The 20,906-nt window shown below is 35.6% G+C and overlaps 1 protein-coding gene across 18 annotated transcripts in view; it reads left to right on the forward strand.

Annotated features, from left to right (window-relative positions):
• LOC143232400 (disks large homolog 1-like) overlaps window positions 1-20,906 on the forward strand; it is a 258,171-nt gene that overhangs the window by 219,950 nt on the left and 17,315 nt on the right. For all 18 annotated transcript variants that reach the window (XM_076467804.1, XM_076467807.1, XM_076467795.1 and 15 more), the window contains 3 exons: window positions 2,807-2,909; window positions 19,904-20,006; window positions 20,159-20,335. In XM_076467804.1, coding sequence (XP_076323919.1) covers window positions 2,807-2,909; window positions 19,904-20,006; window positions 20,159-20,335 — 383 coding nt within the window. The remainder of the gene's footprint in view (window positions 1-2,806; window positions 2,910-19,903; window positions 20,007-20,158; window positions 20,336-20,906) is intronic.

The following is a 20,906-nucleotide window of genomic DNA, read 5'->3' on the forward strand; positions in this document are numbered from 1 at the left end:
GTTATGACTTTCTGGTCTACTGTTGTTGGATAGCCATTTTATTTTTCAGCTTCGTGGGTTGTTGTATGTCATTCTGTTTGTTGTTTTTCTCATGTTTTTGTTCGTGGTTTGAATATGTTTCCCTTCACTTATTTGAGTTACAACAGTAGGCGTCTGGATTTCTTGATCAGTGACGGGTGTTGCGTGGACGTCTTGCTTTAGGTGGTCGTTGGAAGTCGTGGTTTACGATAAAGTTGTTCAGGCTTGAAGTGAAATAAGTCAGAGAAGCATTCGTGGGAAAGACTGAATTCTTTCGTTTGTTTCCAGAAAGTATGACGAATTTTCTGTTTTTCTTGAGATTTTCTGATAAAGTGCATGTACTTTGGTGTGCGTAATTTCCTCTGTAGCTTGATGTATCATTTCGGTGGTAGTGGAGTGATCTATGCTTCCCGTGTAAACTGTATGTAGGCTGGCACTGGTTATGGGGGCTTACGTTCCATGGTTGACACGTATATCTTATTTTTTGTCCTAATTAGTGGAGTGACTGCATGCGACTTCAGTAGTGGCCATAGGTTTTTCACCTTTAATCCAAAGTCTCTGTTTAATGAAGGCTTGATTGTATTGTCTTTGTCGATTATTCTAGTCTTATCCAAGTCTGTTTTGTGACCAGTTGACATGGTATGTTCTGCAGTAGCTGAATTTTGTACTTTCATTAGTCTTGTGCAGTATTTTATGTGTTTGAGTTTTAATTTTTGACCCACGTTATCTTCCAGTTTCTCCAATGTATATTTCATTTCAGGTGCATGAAATTTAACAGATTAATAGATTTTTGTGTTTCATTAATATGTTTCACTTTGGTTTTCACTTGTAAAATTTACATCGCACGTGTGTGTTGAACTTCTTGGCTATGCCTTTGAACTTTGTCATTAATGTTGCAGGCAGGGGAGGTAAATAGCATTAAGTGTTCTCATCCTTTCTTTATGTTATCGTCTTGATGAAGGTAGACATATAACTGTTCCCTTTGAAATACTGTAATCTTTTGATGGGTGTCTCATAGCAGTTTTTTTTAATTATCTTGTCCAGCCGTTAAATTATACCACGTTTTATCCATGGTAGATGATAGGACTGGAAGTGGTAGATATCGTGTGGGTGAGTTTTCTGTATACAGCTGTGGCGATCTTTTTCTCTTGTCTATTGATGAGTGTATCAAGAAAGGGTACGTTGTTTTGTTCTTTTATTTCCGTAATAAAATATATTATTTTGTCTATAGAATTGAGATGTTCTAGGCAGGCTGGCAAATATTCATGACTGTTGGGCCGGCATGGCCAGGTAGTTAAGGCGTTCGACTTGTATTCTGAAGGTCGCAGGTTCGAATCCCCATTACATCAAACACGCTCGCCCTTTCAGTAGTGGGGGCGTTATAATGTGACGGTAAATCCCACTATTCGTTGGTAAAAGAGTAGCCCAAGATTTGGCAGTAGGTGGTGATGACTAGCTGCCTTCCCTCTAATCATACACTGCTAAATTGGGGACGGCTACCGCAGATTGACCTCGTGTAGCTTTGCGCGAAATTCGAAGCCAAAACAAACTGACTATGGGGCCAGGCCACATAACAAACGCGTCGTTAACGTAGCATCTATAGAAATTTGGTTTTATATGTGTGGATGAGAGGGATCTTTCTTCAAAATCTTCCATTAAAATGTCTGCTTGTTTTGTTTTATACAACAGGTAGTTGTCATCAGCGTTTCAGTGAACTCGTGTTTTTGTGATGTTTTATTAAGTTTGTAAGCTTGAAAGTCTCCATATTTCGGTAATTTGATCTGACAGCGACCTTCTAAAATTCTTTCAGTTTTGTGCCTTTCCGGATTTTTAAAGCTCTATCTGAACAATTTTGAGACATAAGCACATACACAATGGAGATCCAAAGACGATGAAATATGAACAGAAATGACATGAACACCAGGCTTTTACTTCCAAATCATTAGTGTATATCTCATGCATACATGTATACGTTTCCCGCAGTTACTTATTTCGTGTAATATTCGGTTAAATTGCCTTTAATTTGTTTTATTTAGTGTAAACAGTATTTTTAGTAAATTGTATGATTATGTAATGTCGTGTCGTTATTTCAAAAAGTTCTGTGACGCTGAACTAGTATTTTTCGATGTAAGGTTTGAAATCGAAACGAGAAAGTAAGGTAGTAAGGTTCTCTAACGAAGTCTAAAGAACTAAAACTTGGAAGTAAAGTGAAAGACAAACCTTTTCTATATTTCAGGTCGCTTCAATTTGTATTTCATAATGCTTGAAAAAGCATTGTTTGAACTAACATACTGAAATATATATGAGAGAAATAGAAGCTTCCATACTTGAACGTTACTCTAGTTATCATGTTTGAATCACTTTAGTGTAATAGTAGCGCACTAACAATTCCCGTTTTTAGCTGTGATAATGTTTACTTATAAGATGCCTAACGATATGTTTAACCAACCTACAAAGTAAACATGAAACACAAATAGCGTAAATGATGATTTCCTGTTTCTTTGCACTAGATGCTTTTTTTACTCGCGTCACCTTATATTTATGATATAAACAATGTTATCAAGAGAGCTCAGTTTATTTGGAAAACTAAAAAGAGCCATCACATATGTTTCCAAAAAATATCTAACATGGAGTTGGTATTCTCTAGGACAAACAATCAGTAAATAACGTGAAGGTCTTAGTAGTAAAATAGTAATCTGCAAGGAAGTGTGAGATTTACTACCCTGAATGTTTGTAAATATCTCTAGCACCGATAAATTGTTGAACACAGTTTTCTCTCTTCTTTGAGGTCAACGGGGTGGACTTGAGGCACGCGACGCACGAAGAGGCAGCGGCAGAGTTAAAAGGAGCAGGACAGTCTGTCAGTATGGTAGTGCAGTATAGACCAGAGGGTAAGTTGATGTGTGTCGCTTTATATATATATCTGTTGACGTTTGGGGAAATAAATTATAAGACTTATCTCTCCAGGAAAACATCTTTTTAACAATTTTATTTTCTTAGCATTTCGCTGAATCGGTTTCGTCTAAAGATAATGTTAAAAAAACATTGAAAGATTTTTTTTTCTTGACATGTGTAATCTATTACTACATGGTTAAGTAAGTTATGGTGAAACAATTTTAAATATTTAAATTTACAGTGTACGTTATAACCACAATCTATATAAACCCGTGGCAAAACAGAATGTATGAGAACTACATTTTGACATTGTTTTCGTTACACAGGCATTGGGATGCCACCAAAAATTGAGTGCTTTAGGGAAAGGTATTTAACAACTTTTTGGAAAGTAAATATTCATACACTCATATCGTAAAGATTTGTATAAGTTGGAAGTTTAGAATTTCCAAGACAAAAATATCCTTTTTACTTAATGACATTGAAAAACAAATGAGTGTAGATCATCTTAGAGTGGTAAAACTGTTCAGAAAGAGACCTGCAAATTATACCAATGATGTAGTAAGAGATGAGAATCTATGAGCACAAGTATTGGAGGAAAAAAGCCACCCACGTTTTCCAGACAACAGTACCCCAAAAAAAAAGAAGAAAAAAAAATATTTTCATCTGGAAACTCGTCATATAAAGTGTGGGTAACCATGATAAGGCTTACCACAAGTAACTGGATAATCATATGGGTATTTATACTGTTCTAAAATAATACCTAAAAATCAAGTCATGTGGGGATTTCTATGCAATTGGACTGATTAAATTGATGCTGGGAGATTAGATAAATCATTAAAAGTCATTAGGGAGATGGGGTGTGCTTTGTACATAACTTATTTACAACTGAGCCTTTTTTATAATAAAATTACTCTGTAGGGTTATTTGTCAAGGTGCACATACTCAACCTTCTCTATGTTTACAATCTTCAAGTGTGCAGTGTGTTCATTATGTGTGTTCTATAATAAAATTACTCTGTAGGGTTATTTGTCAAGGTGCACATACTCAACCTTCTCTATGTTTACAATCTTCAAGTGTGCAGTGTGTTCATTATGTGTGTTCTATAATAAAATTACTCTGTAGGGTTATTTGTCAAGGTGCACATACTCAACCTTCTCTATGTTTACAATCTTCAAGTGTGCAGTGTGTTCATTATGTGTGTTCTATAATAAAATTACTCTGTAGGGTTATTTGTCAAGGTGCACATACTCAACCTTCTCTATGTTTACAATCTTCAAGTGTGCAGTGTGTTCATTATGTGTGTTCTATAATAAAATTACTCTGTAGGGTTATTTGTCAAGGTGCACATACTCAACCTTCTCTATGTTTACAATTTTCAAGTGTGCAGTGTGTTCATTATGTGTGTTCTATAATAAAATTACTCTGTAGGGTTATTTGTCAAGGTGCACATACTCAACCTTCTCTATGTTTACAATCTTCAAGTGTGCAGTGTGTTCATTATGTGTGTACTGTTTTGTTTCCAAGATAAGAAACTTTGGTAATTATCATCCATTCCTTAATCTGCTTATTTACTGGTGACTCTGTTTATCTATATAATTATATATCATTGGATATACTGAGATTTAATTGTAGATTCTGAGCTTTTCTTTTAATTACATCCTGCATCATTGATCCTGGACAGTTTTATTTCTGTTAAAGCTTCTGTGAATATTGGTAAGATAATTCTTAGTTCACACATCCTGACAGAATATTTATAGAACCTCCACTGTGCATGAAGGTCACGTTGAAAGGGAAGAGGCAAAAGTCCATCTGAACTATAGGACTTGGAAAGTATTCTCATGATATTTCTGTGATTTAAGTCCAGTCCCATTGAACATATTTCTCATGAGAACAGCTGTTCTATTTGAGGTGTGGCTGGTAAATCCTTGTTTATTATCTTGCTCACAATACCAGTAATGGATTATAAGATAGAGGGGGAGGCCTTCTTTTGTAACAACAGTATTCACTTTGTAGATGAAGGTTGGTTTTAGGGCTTGTTTCTGCCCTAAATATTCTGCTGTTCAAATATTTCTGTTTCTTTGGAGAACAATAATGTTCAGAACATTTAGTACTTTTGTTGTATGACCAGTCTTCTTTGGATAGGGCTGTAAGTGTTCCTTTAAAAGTAATATCGTCCGAGCGACAACGTATCACTATCGAATGGCAGGTTTGCATCTTACCAATACCTTTGTATTAATATGTTCAGATTGTTCTTATGGAAAGGGTGATTAATTTTCTTTATTCTCACTTCAGCTCCAGTTCTAAATGTCACTGATACTTGTCTTTGCCCGACATAAGCTATTCTACAGCTTTTTATCTCTCTAAGTTAATCAATCATTTTTTTGTTATGTTGGTAACAAACAAAAATTTGTTTCCTGCAACAAGAATTATTTATCAGTTCTACTATGCCTTTTACACACCAGGTGTTTCAAAAACATGAGTGCAGTATAATAGTTTTTTTTTTTTTAATTTTGTGCAAAGCTACACAAGGGCCATCTCTATCTGCACTAGCTGTCACTAATTTAGCAGTGTAAGACTAGAGGGAATGCAGCTAGTCATCACCACCCCCTGCCAACTCTTGGGCTACTCTTTTGCCAACGAATAGTGAAGTTGACCATCACATTATAATGCCTTCTCATGGCTGAAAGGGCAAGCATGTTTGGTTAGATGGGGATTCGAACCCATGACCTTCAGATTATGAGTCAAGTGCCTTAACTACCTGGCCATGGCGGGCCACGGTGTAATAGAGTTGGTCAGTTACACTATTAAGCCCCAAGTAGCATCTTTTAAAGGGCTTTTGAAAACTAGTATTTTTTTGTTTTTAGGATTCTGAAAGGTATGTGTCCATCTTTAGGAAGAACTGGAACATAACATATAAATGTATTAAGTGCCAAGTAGAGTTAAACCTGTTTCACTGACCATATATTTTCACATCAGCGAGGGGAAGGTTGTGGCTTGAGCTACATCTCGTAAAGAGTGGATCCTTAATATATTCTTTGATAGTTTTACTCATGGTAATATTGAATGTGTATCGGGATAATAACTGTTAATAATATTCAAAGTAATAGTGTTGGGGTCTTCCTTTTATTTCTTTGCTACAACCATGCCAGAAGCATGTGGGTTAACAGCATGTTGAATTTAAATCTAATGTGTGAGTTGGTATGGCGTTGTTAGATATTATTGGAGGTTTAACTGTATGAATAATGATTGGAAGTAAAGAACATATTTAAAATTAAGAATAATGTTACAGCATTCAGTTTAGTATGACGTTGCCTTAAACCTTAATAATAAAAAAAAACTTATGAGTGATTACAAAGAGGAACATACTAATGTGTCAACCACACTATTTTTCACATACTTTTCTAACGTGTGTCACATAGTTAATTACATGTAATTTGAATGTCTCACGTACTTTTCTAACGCATGTCACACAATTAATTACATGTAATTTGGGTGTTTCCCGCACTTTTCTAACGCGTGTCACACAATTAATTACATGTAATTTGGGTGTTTCCCGCACTTTTCTAACGCGTGTCACACAGTTAATTACATGTAATTTGAATGTTTCATGTACTTTTCCAGTTCGTATCGTATAGTTACAATTCTTTGGCTCGTGATTTATTTTTGACTGGATCACACTGACGATTTAGATCATTAAACAGAATACTGTATTTATTTTGAAGTAAAAGAGAGAAACAGAAATTACTGTTGTAAAAGTTATTCTACCAGAGTATTCCCAATTTTCCTTAACAGATTTAGCTGTTGTAATTACAGTATTATGAATTTTGCCTCACATGAACACGCGAATTACACTCTCAGACAGACCTTGTTACCACTGCACAATAAATTTCTGGCTGACTTTATAATAAATTTACGCATGATCAAATCATCGATGTGATACATCAAAAACGTAGTTTTCTAGCATCTGCATAGTAAACTTGTGGTAGCATAACTTAGTTTAGAACGGCTCATATCTTTTAGCAGCATTTTTGTCGGCTAATTACGTGTACAGTATTAAGTATTTATGCAAACAACTGTGCTATATCAAACTCTCCTTGATAAACAAAATTCGTATCATTTTCATCGGCCATTTCAGACATCCGGTTCTTTTGATTTAGAGGCAACTCTAGCATCTGGTTAACAAAATACCTTGTGAACGGACCATTACCTAATTTCTAATAAATTGTACAACAAATTAGCTGCAAAATAGTATAATAATTTGAAATTATTTATACTAGCTCACATGTCAGTAGAAGGGAGCTTTTAGTTTTTAACGAAAGTCTAGCGGCGATTTTCATCACTTGCCATCATCAAATACCATGTGCAAGAATGTGTAACTTTCCCTTCACACCCCATACTTCAAAGTGGACATTTATTCAGAACTGTTTTTGTTCACTGATGGCTGTACTAAACAGAGGATAACATTTAATTTGGTAGCTAGCCAAGTACGACAAGCTCTGCTGTTCTGTGAGAAACACCGACACTACTTCCGTTAAAGAAAAAAAAATCAGCAAAAACGTGTTATTGGTCACGAAGTAATAAAAACCTGGTTTAGGTTCGTGTTTGCGTTTACGTGCTCTTTTACGTGAGTGAGGTTATCCGTTTCTGAATAATAAATGTTCGCGTCATTTTTTTTTTAAATGATGGACATGTTTATCAATTAATTTTTGTGGTGTATTTTAGACATAATTTTTAAAAGTACAAGTTGTTATATTCTAAAATTATTTCATTTTTCCAGAATTAAAAATGGGAATCACACATCTAAGTAACATCGACAGCAATGACACTACACGCATTATTAAACGTATAACAACGGTTACACCAGTTGTTTATTTAAAGATTTTAATGCTCTTTAAACCTCTATGTAAGGTGGATTTTATTCATTGTCCTGTTGTTGTTTTTCTTTTGTTCAAAATATTTTTGGTCATGTGATTGCACAAGTTTTGGAGTGCTGATGTTTTGAGCGTATTTCAGAACGTTAGACAGAAAATGTTTTGACTTTTGTACTTTTATTTTCATATTATTATTCTGATGTTATAATAATAAAACTGAAATATGCGAAACGTTAATATGTTTCATTTGTAATTGCATCAGTTCAGAAGGATGACGTAATAAAAAGTAGATTCGTATAAACGGTTAGAAACGAAACGTTGTTGTTCTGTTAAACCAAGCTTCTTGAGAGAAAAGTATCATAACCTGCCAAAACGTTACACAGTCTACAGATTTAAAGCTGCCGAGAAACGAAATGAAGCATGCATACAAACGTTTAGCCAGCAACGCTGTTGGAAGGTAGCTTTGATTATATCGTATGTGCTTGCAACGAAAGTTTAATCACGTATGGAGTTGATTGACAACGTGTGTGTGTGTATCACACTAAAGCTTAATGTTCTATTATTATGTTTGTGAAAGAATGATACAGACCTACCATGTTTACTGAAGTAGCAGTATTCCATCTCAGTGCCACAAAATTTCTAATATTGTGTACATACTATGTTGACGTAATTTTTTTTCCTTAATCTATTTTGTTTCATAACTGTAACAAGAAATTTAACAAATGTATATATATATATATACTTTTAAATCTCTTTATTGAATATGGATCCCAAAGAGAAGGGAAAAAGCTGTTAGAGACCTGATTAAATGTGCCCCAAGCGTTCAAACGAAGGGTCCCCTGGTGTGACAGCCTTAAATTTACACAGTTACAACGCTGAAATCCAGGGTTCTAAAGAAACATTCAAATGAAGGTAGTCATATTATTATGTGCGCCTTCGTACTCACAGTTGTAGAGTATATGAAGTGCAGCTGTGAAGATATTATGCACTTTCACATTTAACGACGTGGTTACTCCCTTTATTGTTAAGGTTATTCGTTTCTTAAGTATGTCTAGTAATGATGTAAAAATATTAACCGTAAAACACACCCATCTTCAACACTCAGCAACATGTGCAGGTTTTTTTTTTTTATGTTATGGCTAATAGTTTGTTAAATATACCAAACATCAAACTATCGATGAACATATGGAAGCTATTCACCCTCGTCACTTACTGGCTAATGCATGATTCTGTTTAATGTAAAATAATGCTGTATTGAAGACAACACATCAAAGAGTCGACACTTCTATGTATTTTGACTTATTCTTATCAGTGGATCTAATCTTTATTTCAGACTCAGCTTTTATGTATTATAGTTAAGAGTATCAAATAAACAATATACGAATGAACATCGTGAAGCTGGTCACGTTCTTCACCTAGTAACAGACGTAACTTTTTTTTTGTGATACGACTAGTTTAAAAAAACCAACTATGTATCATTTACAAGAATTACCGTTGCAAAGTTATTCGGCGTCGTGACTGAGAAATAAGCCTAATACATCGTGTGTAATGATTGTCCATTTGTATATTGTACCCCTTTAAGAAGAAATGTTATGGAGTTATCGCTGGGGGATGAACATGGTGTTGAATGTTGTGAAGTTCTAAAGTTTATTTTATTACTACTAGTTTGGATCAGAAACAGAACAATGGCAGTATTTGTAATAGTTCGTTATGTTGGAGATAATGTAGTATGTTTATGTGTAACAATAATGCCAGAGTCACATGTTTAAAAGTGCGCATATTACTATGATGCTGAGTCTATAACCATGGTTTGAAGTGTAACTGGTTTTAAAAATGTAACCGAATCCGCCTTAAAATGTTTTTTGTAAGAATATACATGACGGTATCTTTGAGCACCATTGTAAAGATTAAAACTATTGTGAACGTTGTCAGCAACTGAAATGTTCTCATGATGTATTATGGACTTAGCAGTATGCATTTCGTATCAAAATACGCAATAGATACGAGTGTTCATCAGAGACTTTCGTCCCTGGAATTGGTACAAAAACAAACGAGTAGTGAACAAGCGAAGCCTTGTTTGTATTGAAGTGATGCTAAGTTAGGTTATATTCAAATAAAGATCGTTTATTATGTATAATGTTATTAGATTTCAAATCCGAGCTGTCTTTATTGAGTTACGGATGTTGAAATCCGTGCCATAAGCATACGTAACTCGAAACTTGTATGGCAGGTTAGTTTGACTCTTCGGTGTTAGTACAGACTCTCGTTGTTTGTCTTCGGGACGTTATTTCAAGGTATTTTTCTAACACTTGCTTTCTCATCGTAATTCTAATTTTCTAATTCATCATTCTAATGGTCTAGTTGTCATAACGTTTGAAGCAATGTTTTACTACAACATCGATAATTTTATAATAAATGTAAAAACAAAGTTTGTATTTATGAGGGAAAAAAGGCTTATCCGTTAACAACGGAGATGCTCGTGCCTAATATAATTAACACGTAGAAGAAATGTTTCTATAACTATTCATTATTTTATGTGAAAGGATAATTTTATAATCTCGAATGTTTCAAGTCAAAAAAGCAAAACACTTAGTTTGAACTAGATAAATTAACAGGAGTTTTTGTAGTTATAATAATTATTGGTAAAATGTGTGTATTACTCGCGTAAGGCCATAAAAGTGTTGTTTGAGTCAGTACATATGTTATAAATCAATCGAGTATTTGTGTTTTAAGGACGTGTTTTGTTTTAACGGATTTGAAAAACAAATTGTGTGCGTTACTTGATAGTAACGGTTATGAGAGGTCCCTACGTTTTCGTCGTATTGAATTTATACACATGCGCGTTAAAAATCATGCTTCGAATATTGGCTGTCTAGCGTGCGCACAACGATCTGTATACTTATTATGGGTGGCGTTGACACGTTCGGGATATCATTGGTAGCGGAGTTTTCTAGCGGTTTAAGCCACTCTGACACACATGGTTGTGCGTGTGTGGGAACCGCCTACGTTCTGTATCTTTTCTTGGCTGATGCACCTAGAGATATGGTAAGTCAGACTTATGGGGCCATCATGAAAACGTTGTTTTATTTCCTGCCTGTTAAAAACTTTATTTTTTCGTGTAGAATATTAGCGTACAATGCGAAATCTACATAATGTTTGTTAATTTGTACGTAGCATGTTTTAGTTTATTTGTGATAAGATTTAATATGTTAAAATACGACGTTGAGAAAAACAGTGTAAATAGAAACAGAAAAAGTTTTGTTGCTTACAGTTTCTCGTCTAAACAGAAAATCAAAAATACTATATATGATGTATACCAGGTTACTGACCGGGCTTGAATAGAAAATAATTGGTTGAAAAAAAAAATAGCTACCCCTCTATCCAACCGCTGCCAAAATAATTGTGGTTTTATGGCAGTTAGGTATGGCTTGTCCAAGTGGTTATGGAGTTTGAAAGTCTATGAATCACGGGTTTTAAACCCGACACTTAACTTGATTGTCCTTTCAGCTGTATTCTGTATAATATGACGACTAGACTCATTATTCGTTGGTAAGAAAGGTAACTCGAAAGTTTGTTATGGGTGGTATTGACTAGCTGACTTTTCTCAAATTTATTACTTCAAAATTGCCCCCCGCTAGTACAGCGGTATGTCTCCGGATTTACAACGCTAAAATAAGGGGTTCGATTCTCCTCGGTGGGCTGAGCAGATAGCTGTTGTGGCTTTGCTATAAGAAAAACAAACAAACAAATACTTCAAAATTAACGACGGCTAGCACAGATAGCTCTTGAATAGCTTTGCGCGAAATTCAGCAAACATTATAGAACAGCTATGCGACAGTATTATTAGATCTCCAGTGGTAAGAATATGTTGTTTCAATGTTAGGAGAAACCAGGTCTTGTGTTTTTGTTTCCTCTTGTTGAGGGTAACTGAAAACTTGTGATAAGGTTCAATTTTCGTAAAAATGTACTGATAATAAATATCATTTCGTCCACTACATCAGCATGTATCAACCAGTGGCCAATAGTCTGATTTACATCCATTCGTGTTTCTTTTGTCTTGTAATGTTTGTCCCCTACACCAGGGCTGTATTAGGGACTTGAGGGGAAGGTGGATATTGCAACTGAACTCCATAAAGTAGTCAACTACAATTCAGTACTGTTTATTAACAACAGTTCGAAGAATGCACGGACATCTCTTTATCTACAGTTTCTTTCTGGCTATGACAGCAGCAAAAATATCTTAACTTGCAATCCGAAATCAATCAGACATCATTAAGGCACTCAACTGATCGTCTGTCATTGTTCGCCGTAGTTTGTTTTTAGTTATCTACGTTTCACTCGGCGATATCTTGTTATTGCAGTTAACCATCATAAAGCTTAGATAGATCTGAACAGCAATAGTTAAGTGTCAGCCAGCCCTTCTTGCAAGTATTTATAACTTCAACTGAAAAATATGTTGATGAAAAATTATGAAAGAATAAGTTTATATGAAATCACTAAAACAACACTGTTGTAAGAGTGACACAGTTTTTCAATGAGAAATCCAGTTTTCGATTCCTTTTTTTTTTTTTCTCCTAGTCGGGAGATCTCTCGATGTGGGTTCCAGTACGTGGTGAGGAGGCCCTCAACATAAAGTTCTGTTCTTGCAGTTTACCTATTGTGGGATCTAAATATCCACTTACATGTTTGCCGTACATGGCTACTCGTGAAGGGAAGGGAGAGGTCCCTGGTGATTGAGGAGTCCAACCCTAACACATCACTTTGGCCTTGAATTTCTTTAGGCGAGTGACTTTTGGATGTCCCCTTCATGGTAAATCGGCTGGTCCACATGGGCTAGAGTCAATCGAGTACCAGTGTTGGACATTCTCAACGGGTGTTGCGAACATTGTGTCTGATGCTGGTGTTTGGGTATACTGCTCACGAAACTGTGGCATTGCTGCAGTGTCCTTTTTTGCATGTTAGTGCGTCCCCTTGGTAGGTGAGATCAGTGGGAACCGAAATATTTTTTCTTTATTATGGATCCCCCAAATAAAAACAAAATAGTGAAAAAACAGACCATAGGTAAACGACCACGTCTTGAATATTCTGTACAGCAATCTTCAACTTCTTCAACACTTGTACCTCATTTTCTAATATTACACTCTTTACCGCACACATCTTTAGGGCAAATGTCTTCCTTTTTTTAGTCAGAAGGGACTAGAGGGGCTTGCTGGCTCTCCAAAGTCAGTCAGAAATCTACGTTCTTGAAACATCTACTCCAAAACACAGTGAACTCCTCTTGCATTCAATGGCCATTAAAGTTACTTCCCATGATACTTTGAATTTGTCACGAGGAACTATTGTTGACAGCAACCCATGGGGCAGTGATCATTTTCCTATCATTTTGAGAGAGATTGGCCGTGGACGATGCCACCCGACCTGCGCACCCCATAGAAGATGGACCAAGGCAACTGGTTCTTTTTCACTGACCTCTGGGAACTTGATCCTCCCATTATGTGTAAGCTATTTATAGATGAGTGCATGGCAGGAGTGACTGACTGTATTATCAAGGCAGCTGCTTAATGTATTCTTACGTATACCACACATTCGAACTGCATTGCTTTTCAGTGGGCGTGTGAACATGCTCAGCAAGAAAGACGTCAAAGCCAGAAGAAATTTTGGATTAAATACATTTCTAGCATCTTTTCTACCATCAGTTCCAAAGTCATATAGAACAATATTTAGAAGTTCAGTGGTCAGTATGATTCTGTCCCTCTTTTGATCTTGCTCTATGATGGCCAAAATGCTGCTGATACCCAGAGCATTGCCGTTACTTTCAGTGAAAGCTTTTGCTGGGCATCTAGTAATTTTGCTTCTTCCTCCACCCTCAATGTCTCAATGACTATAATCGCCCTTTCACACTGGTGAAAGTCAAGCTTGCTGGCACTTCATTGGTCGGACAAAATGATATACACTACGAGATACTGCACCATCTATCTTCTTCTTTGCTTGTTATTCTTCTGGTTGTTTTTAATTGGATCTGTCAGAAGAATGATTTTCCTGATGCATGGCACCAGGTTGTTGTCTTACCTTTTTCTTAGCCTAGAAAGGATCTCAAGATTCCTTCAAACTACCGTCTAATTTCTTTGACGAGCTGTCTCTGTAAGACCTTAGGGCGGATGGTTAATGCTCGACTTGTTTGGTTCCTCGAATCAAACAACCACCTCTCGCCCACCCAGTGTGGGTTCCGATAACAGTGCTTCACAGTGGACCATCTGATTGGACTTGAAACATCAATCAGACAAACCTTTTTCAAGTGACAAAATTTTGTGTCAGCATCATTTGACTCTGAGAAGGCTTACGATACTACGTAAAGGTATGGCATTTTGGGAGACCTCCACTCATATGGGTTGCATGACCATTTGCCTATTTTATTATAATTATTTTAATGCGCAAGCGATTCCAAGTTCGTGTGGGTTCGACGCTTTTAACTACAGGAACTTGGAGCCCCTCAGGGTTGTGTCTTGAGTGTCACACTTTTCAATATAAAGATTAATACCATCACTGAACAACTCTGGCTCTATGTCGACGACTTTCATATCTCATGTCAGTTGTTGAACATGAGGTTAATCGAGCGGCAGCGACAGACTGGCCCTAGTTGTTTACTGAAGTGGACCACAACAAATGGTTTTAACGTTTTTCTTCCTAAAATCGATTGCATGTACTTTTGCCACCAACGGGGTGTTCACCTGATCCAGAACTCCATGTTGGTGAAGTTTTGCTTTCCATGGGCCTTGAGGAAAAATTTTTTCGCTTATCTTTGACTGTAAGCTGACCTTTATAACACACATTAAGCAGCTACGAGTTAAGTGCACAAGGGCGCTGAGCATTCTCCGTGTCCTCTCTTCCACCTATTGGGGAGTGGATCGAGTTCTATGCTAAAGATATGTCGTGCCCTCATTCGATCAAAACTGGACTATAGGTCTCTGGTCTGTGACTCTACCAGGACCTCGGCCTTGAAGATGCTGGACCCCGTTCATCATCAGTGGCTTTTGGCTATGCGTGGAGGCTTTTTGCACTTTCTCTGTTTGGAGTTTGTACACAGAGTTTCATGAACCTCCTCTACACTTCCGCTGTTTGCAACTGTCTTTACTGTGTGCTTCTAAACTTCAATCCTTACCATAGCATTCCACCTGGGGTGGTGTTTTCCTTCCTCAGTGGACCATGCTTTTTTAGAACAGATGATCTGCCACTGTTCTTCTTGGCTTCCATATTCAGTGCAGTGGGATGAATTGGGTCGGTCAGTGGATGAAATTACTGTATCCAATGGTCAACCCGTCCCACTGCAGCTTATTACCATCCCCAAGTGTGCCCTTTCTTTGAGTCACCAGAGAAAGGCGGATACTCCCGAGTAGAAGTACCGTCTTTATTTGCCGAACATCGTTTAAATTATCCTTTTATTCCTATTTATACAGATGGTTCGAAATCAGATGTCTCTGCCATGGTTTGTTGTGGTTCACTGCCGAATTGTACGCCATTTTTGTTGCTCTGCATCACATAAAAGCTAAGTAATACTCGAATTATACTATTTATACTGATTTGCTTAGCTCTGTACTAGCCTTAGAATCTCTTCATGTTAGTTTCCACCCTGTTCTCGCCGATATTCAAAACAGACTGGCCAATTTCTCTTTAATATCTACTTCTGTCCAGTTCTTTTGAATACCAGGCCACGCTGGTATTCGCGGGAACGAGCTCGCTGACACCACAAATAAATCTGTCTGCTCCGGTGCTATCACGGCAGTAGCTGTTCCATACATGGACTACGGTCCTGTATTCAAGGCTCGGCTTCGCTCCAGTTGGCATGAGACTTGGAGTGAGCGACATTATAACAAGCCTTTCCAAATAAAACCCTCTATTGGACTTTGGCCACTTTGTTGCCGTAAGTATTGGAATGAGGAAGTGGTCGCAGTTTTTTAACTCGTTTTCTTTTATCTGGGACTGATGCATCATTGTGTGGTCTGTATAACACTCAAGTTACAATAGCCACATTTCCTGTCGTGTCGTCGTTACGACTCTCAACAACAGCACAATTTTAGACATATTTTGTCCACAGGTTTACCCACAACACTGGACAATGCCATTGGAGGTGGTGACACTGTCCACCTTAGAAATGTTTTAAATTTTTTGAGGACCATTGGACTTTTTAACGCTATTTAAGTTTTTAAATCAAAAATTGATCTTTGTTTTAATATGATTCCTTTTTTCAAATTTTAATAAGTACACTTAATTTTTAATTTTTTACCTGTTGTTTAGCGTAGTTGCTTTGCGCCATAAAACGCCAATAAACCAGCCAACCAACCTAATCGGAAAACCTTTTTGACCTGGTGGTCCATGGTATTTGCACCCCTACCTCCAATCCTGCACTACTGTACACAAAATGTGCAAGTTGATTGGTTTTATGGGTGACTGATGGTGTGTATAGGATATTTGAAACATCATGCTTAAAATAGTTAACAACAAATCTGAAATACAGTAGTGTGCGTTGAAACGTAAAGAAGGAAATAATATAACAACCGCAACCATTTAGAAACCAGGAAAACTTTTATCTGCTATGCATCTAGTAGCTCATCTGTTGGAGAAGATCATTTATTTACCTTCAATTTATAGAATAAACCTTCCCGAAGGAAGGATGTAAAAAACTGTTAAACTGTTTTTGGCGATTAATTCAGTATATTTAACATATTTATCTGTAAGTATTGTAGTTACATGAGAATATTTTGTAGCCTAAGGCACTGTCTTGTTCTTGATAACAAGAGAACCATTTGAAATAAAAATGTATCTCAACCTGAAGATGACCTAGGAAGGTTGAAAACTTGTTCTCTGCGTTATTAATAAGTGTTAATACCCATACCAGCCGTTTGGAGATGCGTTGTCTCATTGTATTTCACACATCTTATGCTACTAGTGTATTGTAGAAAAGTAGTTTTTATAGCAAAACAGTCACCTTTGTGTTTGTTATAGCAGAAGCCTGTAAAAGATGCGCCGTGAAATTAGTATCTGTATTTCAACCTTACATTTTTCTTTCTTTAGTTTAGGTATGGCTAAGCTTAGTTAGTTTAGTTAGTTAGTTATCACCATTAAATTCCAACAAGGAGCATAGGGCCGCAATCGCTTGCGGATTCTTCAACAGGTATTTAAGTGAGTAGGTCGTTAGCCCACTGCACCGATCCGTCCCTAATTTTGTAGTGTAAGACTAGAGGGAAGGTAGCTAGTCATCACCACCCACCGCCAACTCTTGGATGGCTAAGCTTAACCGTACTTAATACTGTCATTAAATAAAGTTATAATGCTATCCTCTGGTCTAAAGTTAGATTTTAAAAAAAAGTTTAATAAAGTATTAATATGTTGTATAAAATATTTACTGAAATATATTTACATCCGTTGAAAAGAAAAAAATAGCGCTCGAAATTTCAGGACAAACAAAACTGAATATTATTGTAATAGATTAACGAATGCATTCTTATTCGCTTCAAGCACCGTAAATGTATTTTGAAAAACTCGAAATTTACACATTTAATGTTGACGAATTTGTTTTAATTGAAGTGTGTACTATTTAGAAATGGAGAATTTTTTGCAATTCTCACAATCATTATTGTTAAATTACATGATTATTATTGATTGATTTTGTATATCATTATGCGAAAACACAATTAGCTAAGAATGAAAACAAAGCAAAATATACAAGTATTCAATCACAACTAAGTTTAATTTATCCTGTTTTTATCTGTTAACATTCTTTGCTATTATTTAAGGATGATGCAAATGTTAGCCATCCCTGTATTTACTTCCTTTTTCGAAAAGTTTTCTTTACTTGTTAAATCAGTAATGACATAATGAAGAACAACCAGCAATTTTTTTTGTTGCATCTGCTACTTATCAAACTTCTTCGCTATTTTTCAAAATAAGTTTTCAGTTTATTTCTCGACCAAGATATAGCAACAGGAATCGCCTGATTTTTCTGTTTAACATGTACATTCGTTTAGATTGTCTAATACTATTGTTAGTCGTACGTTGTGAGGTACTGTTTCAAGTAAGAACAACTACATTTCGACATCTGAACTTGGTGCGTGAAAGAGAGCATTGTTTTTTGGTTTTATTACACAAAACCGTGTTCATTTGGCGCCAGTTTTTCCTCTCTTCCTTTTTTTGTTTTGTTGACCTGGTAAAGGATAATGATGGTTACACCAGACTTCGAGAAAACTTTGATTTATCGTTTTTAGGTGTAGTTCTACGTTAACTACACGACTGTCCCTGTTCTGTAAACATTCAGTTTTTAAACTTTGTGATACTTCCACCATCTTGCTATTATGTATCGCTTGTCGTTTCGTCTGAGTGACTGACTGTACATGGCTTCCCATTCCTTTCAACTGTGTGACCGTGAAGTAATGGAGATGTACATCACCCAGGCAACCGTTCACAGTCGCAAGAGACGCGAAAAATAAGAATAACGGCGATGTGACGTCTCTTTGGGGGTTTACATACCGGCTGAGCTATTTGGTTCCAGTCTACGCGTACAGTCTTGTAACAGAGCTTAGATGGCGCTGTTTTGTTTGTTTGCTTTAATTTTCCAAGGAAATCTACAAGAAATTATCTACGGATATGATTTTTGGTAAATGTACTGGTGTGCCAAAGATGATGATATTTCGTAATTCAGAGAAGACCACAATAGTTAATACAGTCAGAAAGTTAACTTCTTATGTTAATGAAAGTATTAATTAACTTGACACTTTCTGAAATCAAAATTTAAATTACGCGTTACGCACATGTAACATATAACAGTGAAAAGTGACCAAAGTTAAAAGTTTATTTTTTATTCATAAGTTGCACGTGATTATGTAAAAAAACCCTCAAATATTGCAGGATGGCTGTCATGGTTTTATGTACAAGAAAACTTAAGTATTTCAAAACTTTCAGGTTAGCAAGCAGAGTGCATAAAGGTATGTGAGCGTACGTTTAGTCAACACTCATTTGGACAATATTTAATCTAGCAAAACTGTTCTTTTTAGGGGCAACATGGTTTAAAGAACAAAGTGTTTATATTTGTAGTGTAGAAATGTCTATACCAGTAGCAGAGGCACTGTGCATATGGCATTATTGTTATGTCGTTCCTTAGAAGTAGACAGTTAGGCAATATTTAGCCTATTTAAAGTCTAATTGACTTAGAGTAATTTATGCTTAAACACAAGTTCTTGCTCATCATGAATGTGATATTCATCTTATTCAGAGTCTTGTGACATTTAAGTTTTCAACTGTTTAGGATCCAAAGAAAGCACGTGCTTAGAAGGTTATGTTTTATGTCTTAAGACTTTTAGGATGAATCACTTTTTACCAAATAAAATAAATTTAATCATGAAAATAAAATTGCATATTAGCAGTTTAAGTTGCAGGTTTTTTAATTTTTTTGTTAGGAAGTTAGCACTTTTATATTTCACATAATCTCAAAACTTCATATGTTTGTCGTTTTTTTCCTGAATCTTTTCTACCCACCTTATTGATAGCATTTTCACAATAAATTAAATATGTTTAAAGATCTTATAAAACAATCTTGGATAAATGCCTGATACAACAGAATTTGATTAATGGTTTTCAACTTTCACTTATGCTTTAATGTGCGACATACTTAACTCTCGTGAGTATGTGTAGAGTTAAGTGGGATGAAATTTTTACTTTATGGGTGGGTGTAACACTTTGAGTCAGTGGTTTCCTGAAATAGCTTGAATGAAAGAAAAATACAGCTGTGAGCAAAAAACCTATTCATTATACTTTTTTAGAAGTTGCATTTAGAGATCAGAAGCTTTATAAACATTACTGGCTAACATGATATGAGATGATGGTTTTGATATCTTAAGGATCACTCGCTTGATGCTTTGTCAACTTTTTTTTTATTTTATACCTGTGAGTATTTATTTTTCCTTTTTTAACTCCTTTTTGTTTTTCTTCATTGTAATTTTTTAAAAATATTTTCCTTGGTAATTTGAAATATAAGTTTTGTCAGTTTTAACATTTTTTGTTTTTGGTGATGTTTCTGACAAGAAAATTATATGTTGGAAAATTCAAAACATAGTTTTTTTTATCCTCAGTGTACAACAAATTTGAGGCAAAGATTCACGATTTGAGAGAGCAAATGTTGAATACATCATCAGGCAGCTTGCGTACCTCCCAGAAACGGTCCCTTTATGTTAGGTGAGTTATACTATACAGTTATATAATTTGAGTAGAGATAGGATTTAAAAATCTTGCTTTCCAACATATATTTCTTTATTTTTTTTTTTTCTATTTCTACTTGCTCACTTAATAATTTGTTTTATCCAGTTCTTGTTTTGGCTTGATTCCAGAGCTTTATTTGAGTATGATCCTTCAAAAGACAGTGGACTTCCTAGTAGAGGACTACCATTTCATTTTGGTGACATTCTCCATGTCATAAATGCTAGTGATGATGAGTGGTGGCAAGCAAGAAAAATACTCCCAACTGGAGAAGAGGAAGGCATGGGAATCATTCCAAGTAAAAAAAGGTTAGTTTTTCACTATAGCCTCTTTTTTATAATTATTTGTTTTATCGAGAATCATCCCAAAGAGAAAAAAAATGAAAAATTAGATTTTTGCTTGAGCTCCTTTTCATAATTGGGTTTATTTCTAAGAATCAGTTCAAGTGAAACAAGGTTAATTTTTATTCCAAGCCCCTTGTCATGAACTTTGTTTTATCAAGAATTATCCTAAGTATAAAAAGATTATTATTTTTGGGATAAACCTTTATTCATTAAGTTTTATTTTAAATCAAGGATCATTTCAAATTCAACAAAAGTAGTTTTCCACCTAAGCCCTTTTTATAACTTTTTTTTTTATTATCATCAGTCAGTGCAAGCAAAGGACTTTAGTTTGTCACCTAAGCCTCTTATCAGAACTGGATTTATTAATATGAATCATTCTAAGGAACTTTGGTTTATTTTTTATGTAAGCTCCTTTTCATAGATAAGTTTGTTATCAAGAATTATTTCAAGCAAATGAAGGTTATTTGTTTACCAAAAGGTCATGTTAGATTTGTGTTCAACAGCAAGAGTAATTTCAAGTGATTGAGGTTTATTA

This window comes from Tachypleus tridentatus, chromosome 11 (assembly GCF_004210375.1).
Source record: "Tachypleus tridentatus isolate NWPU-2018 chromosome 11, ASM421037v1, whole genome shotgun sequence".
Lineage (NCBI taxonomy): Eukaryota > Metazoa > Arthropoda > Merostomata > Xiphosura > Limulidae > Tachypleus > Tachypleus tridentatus.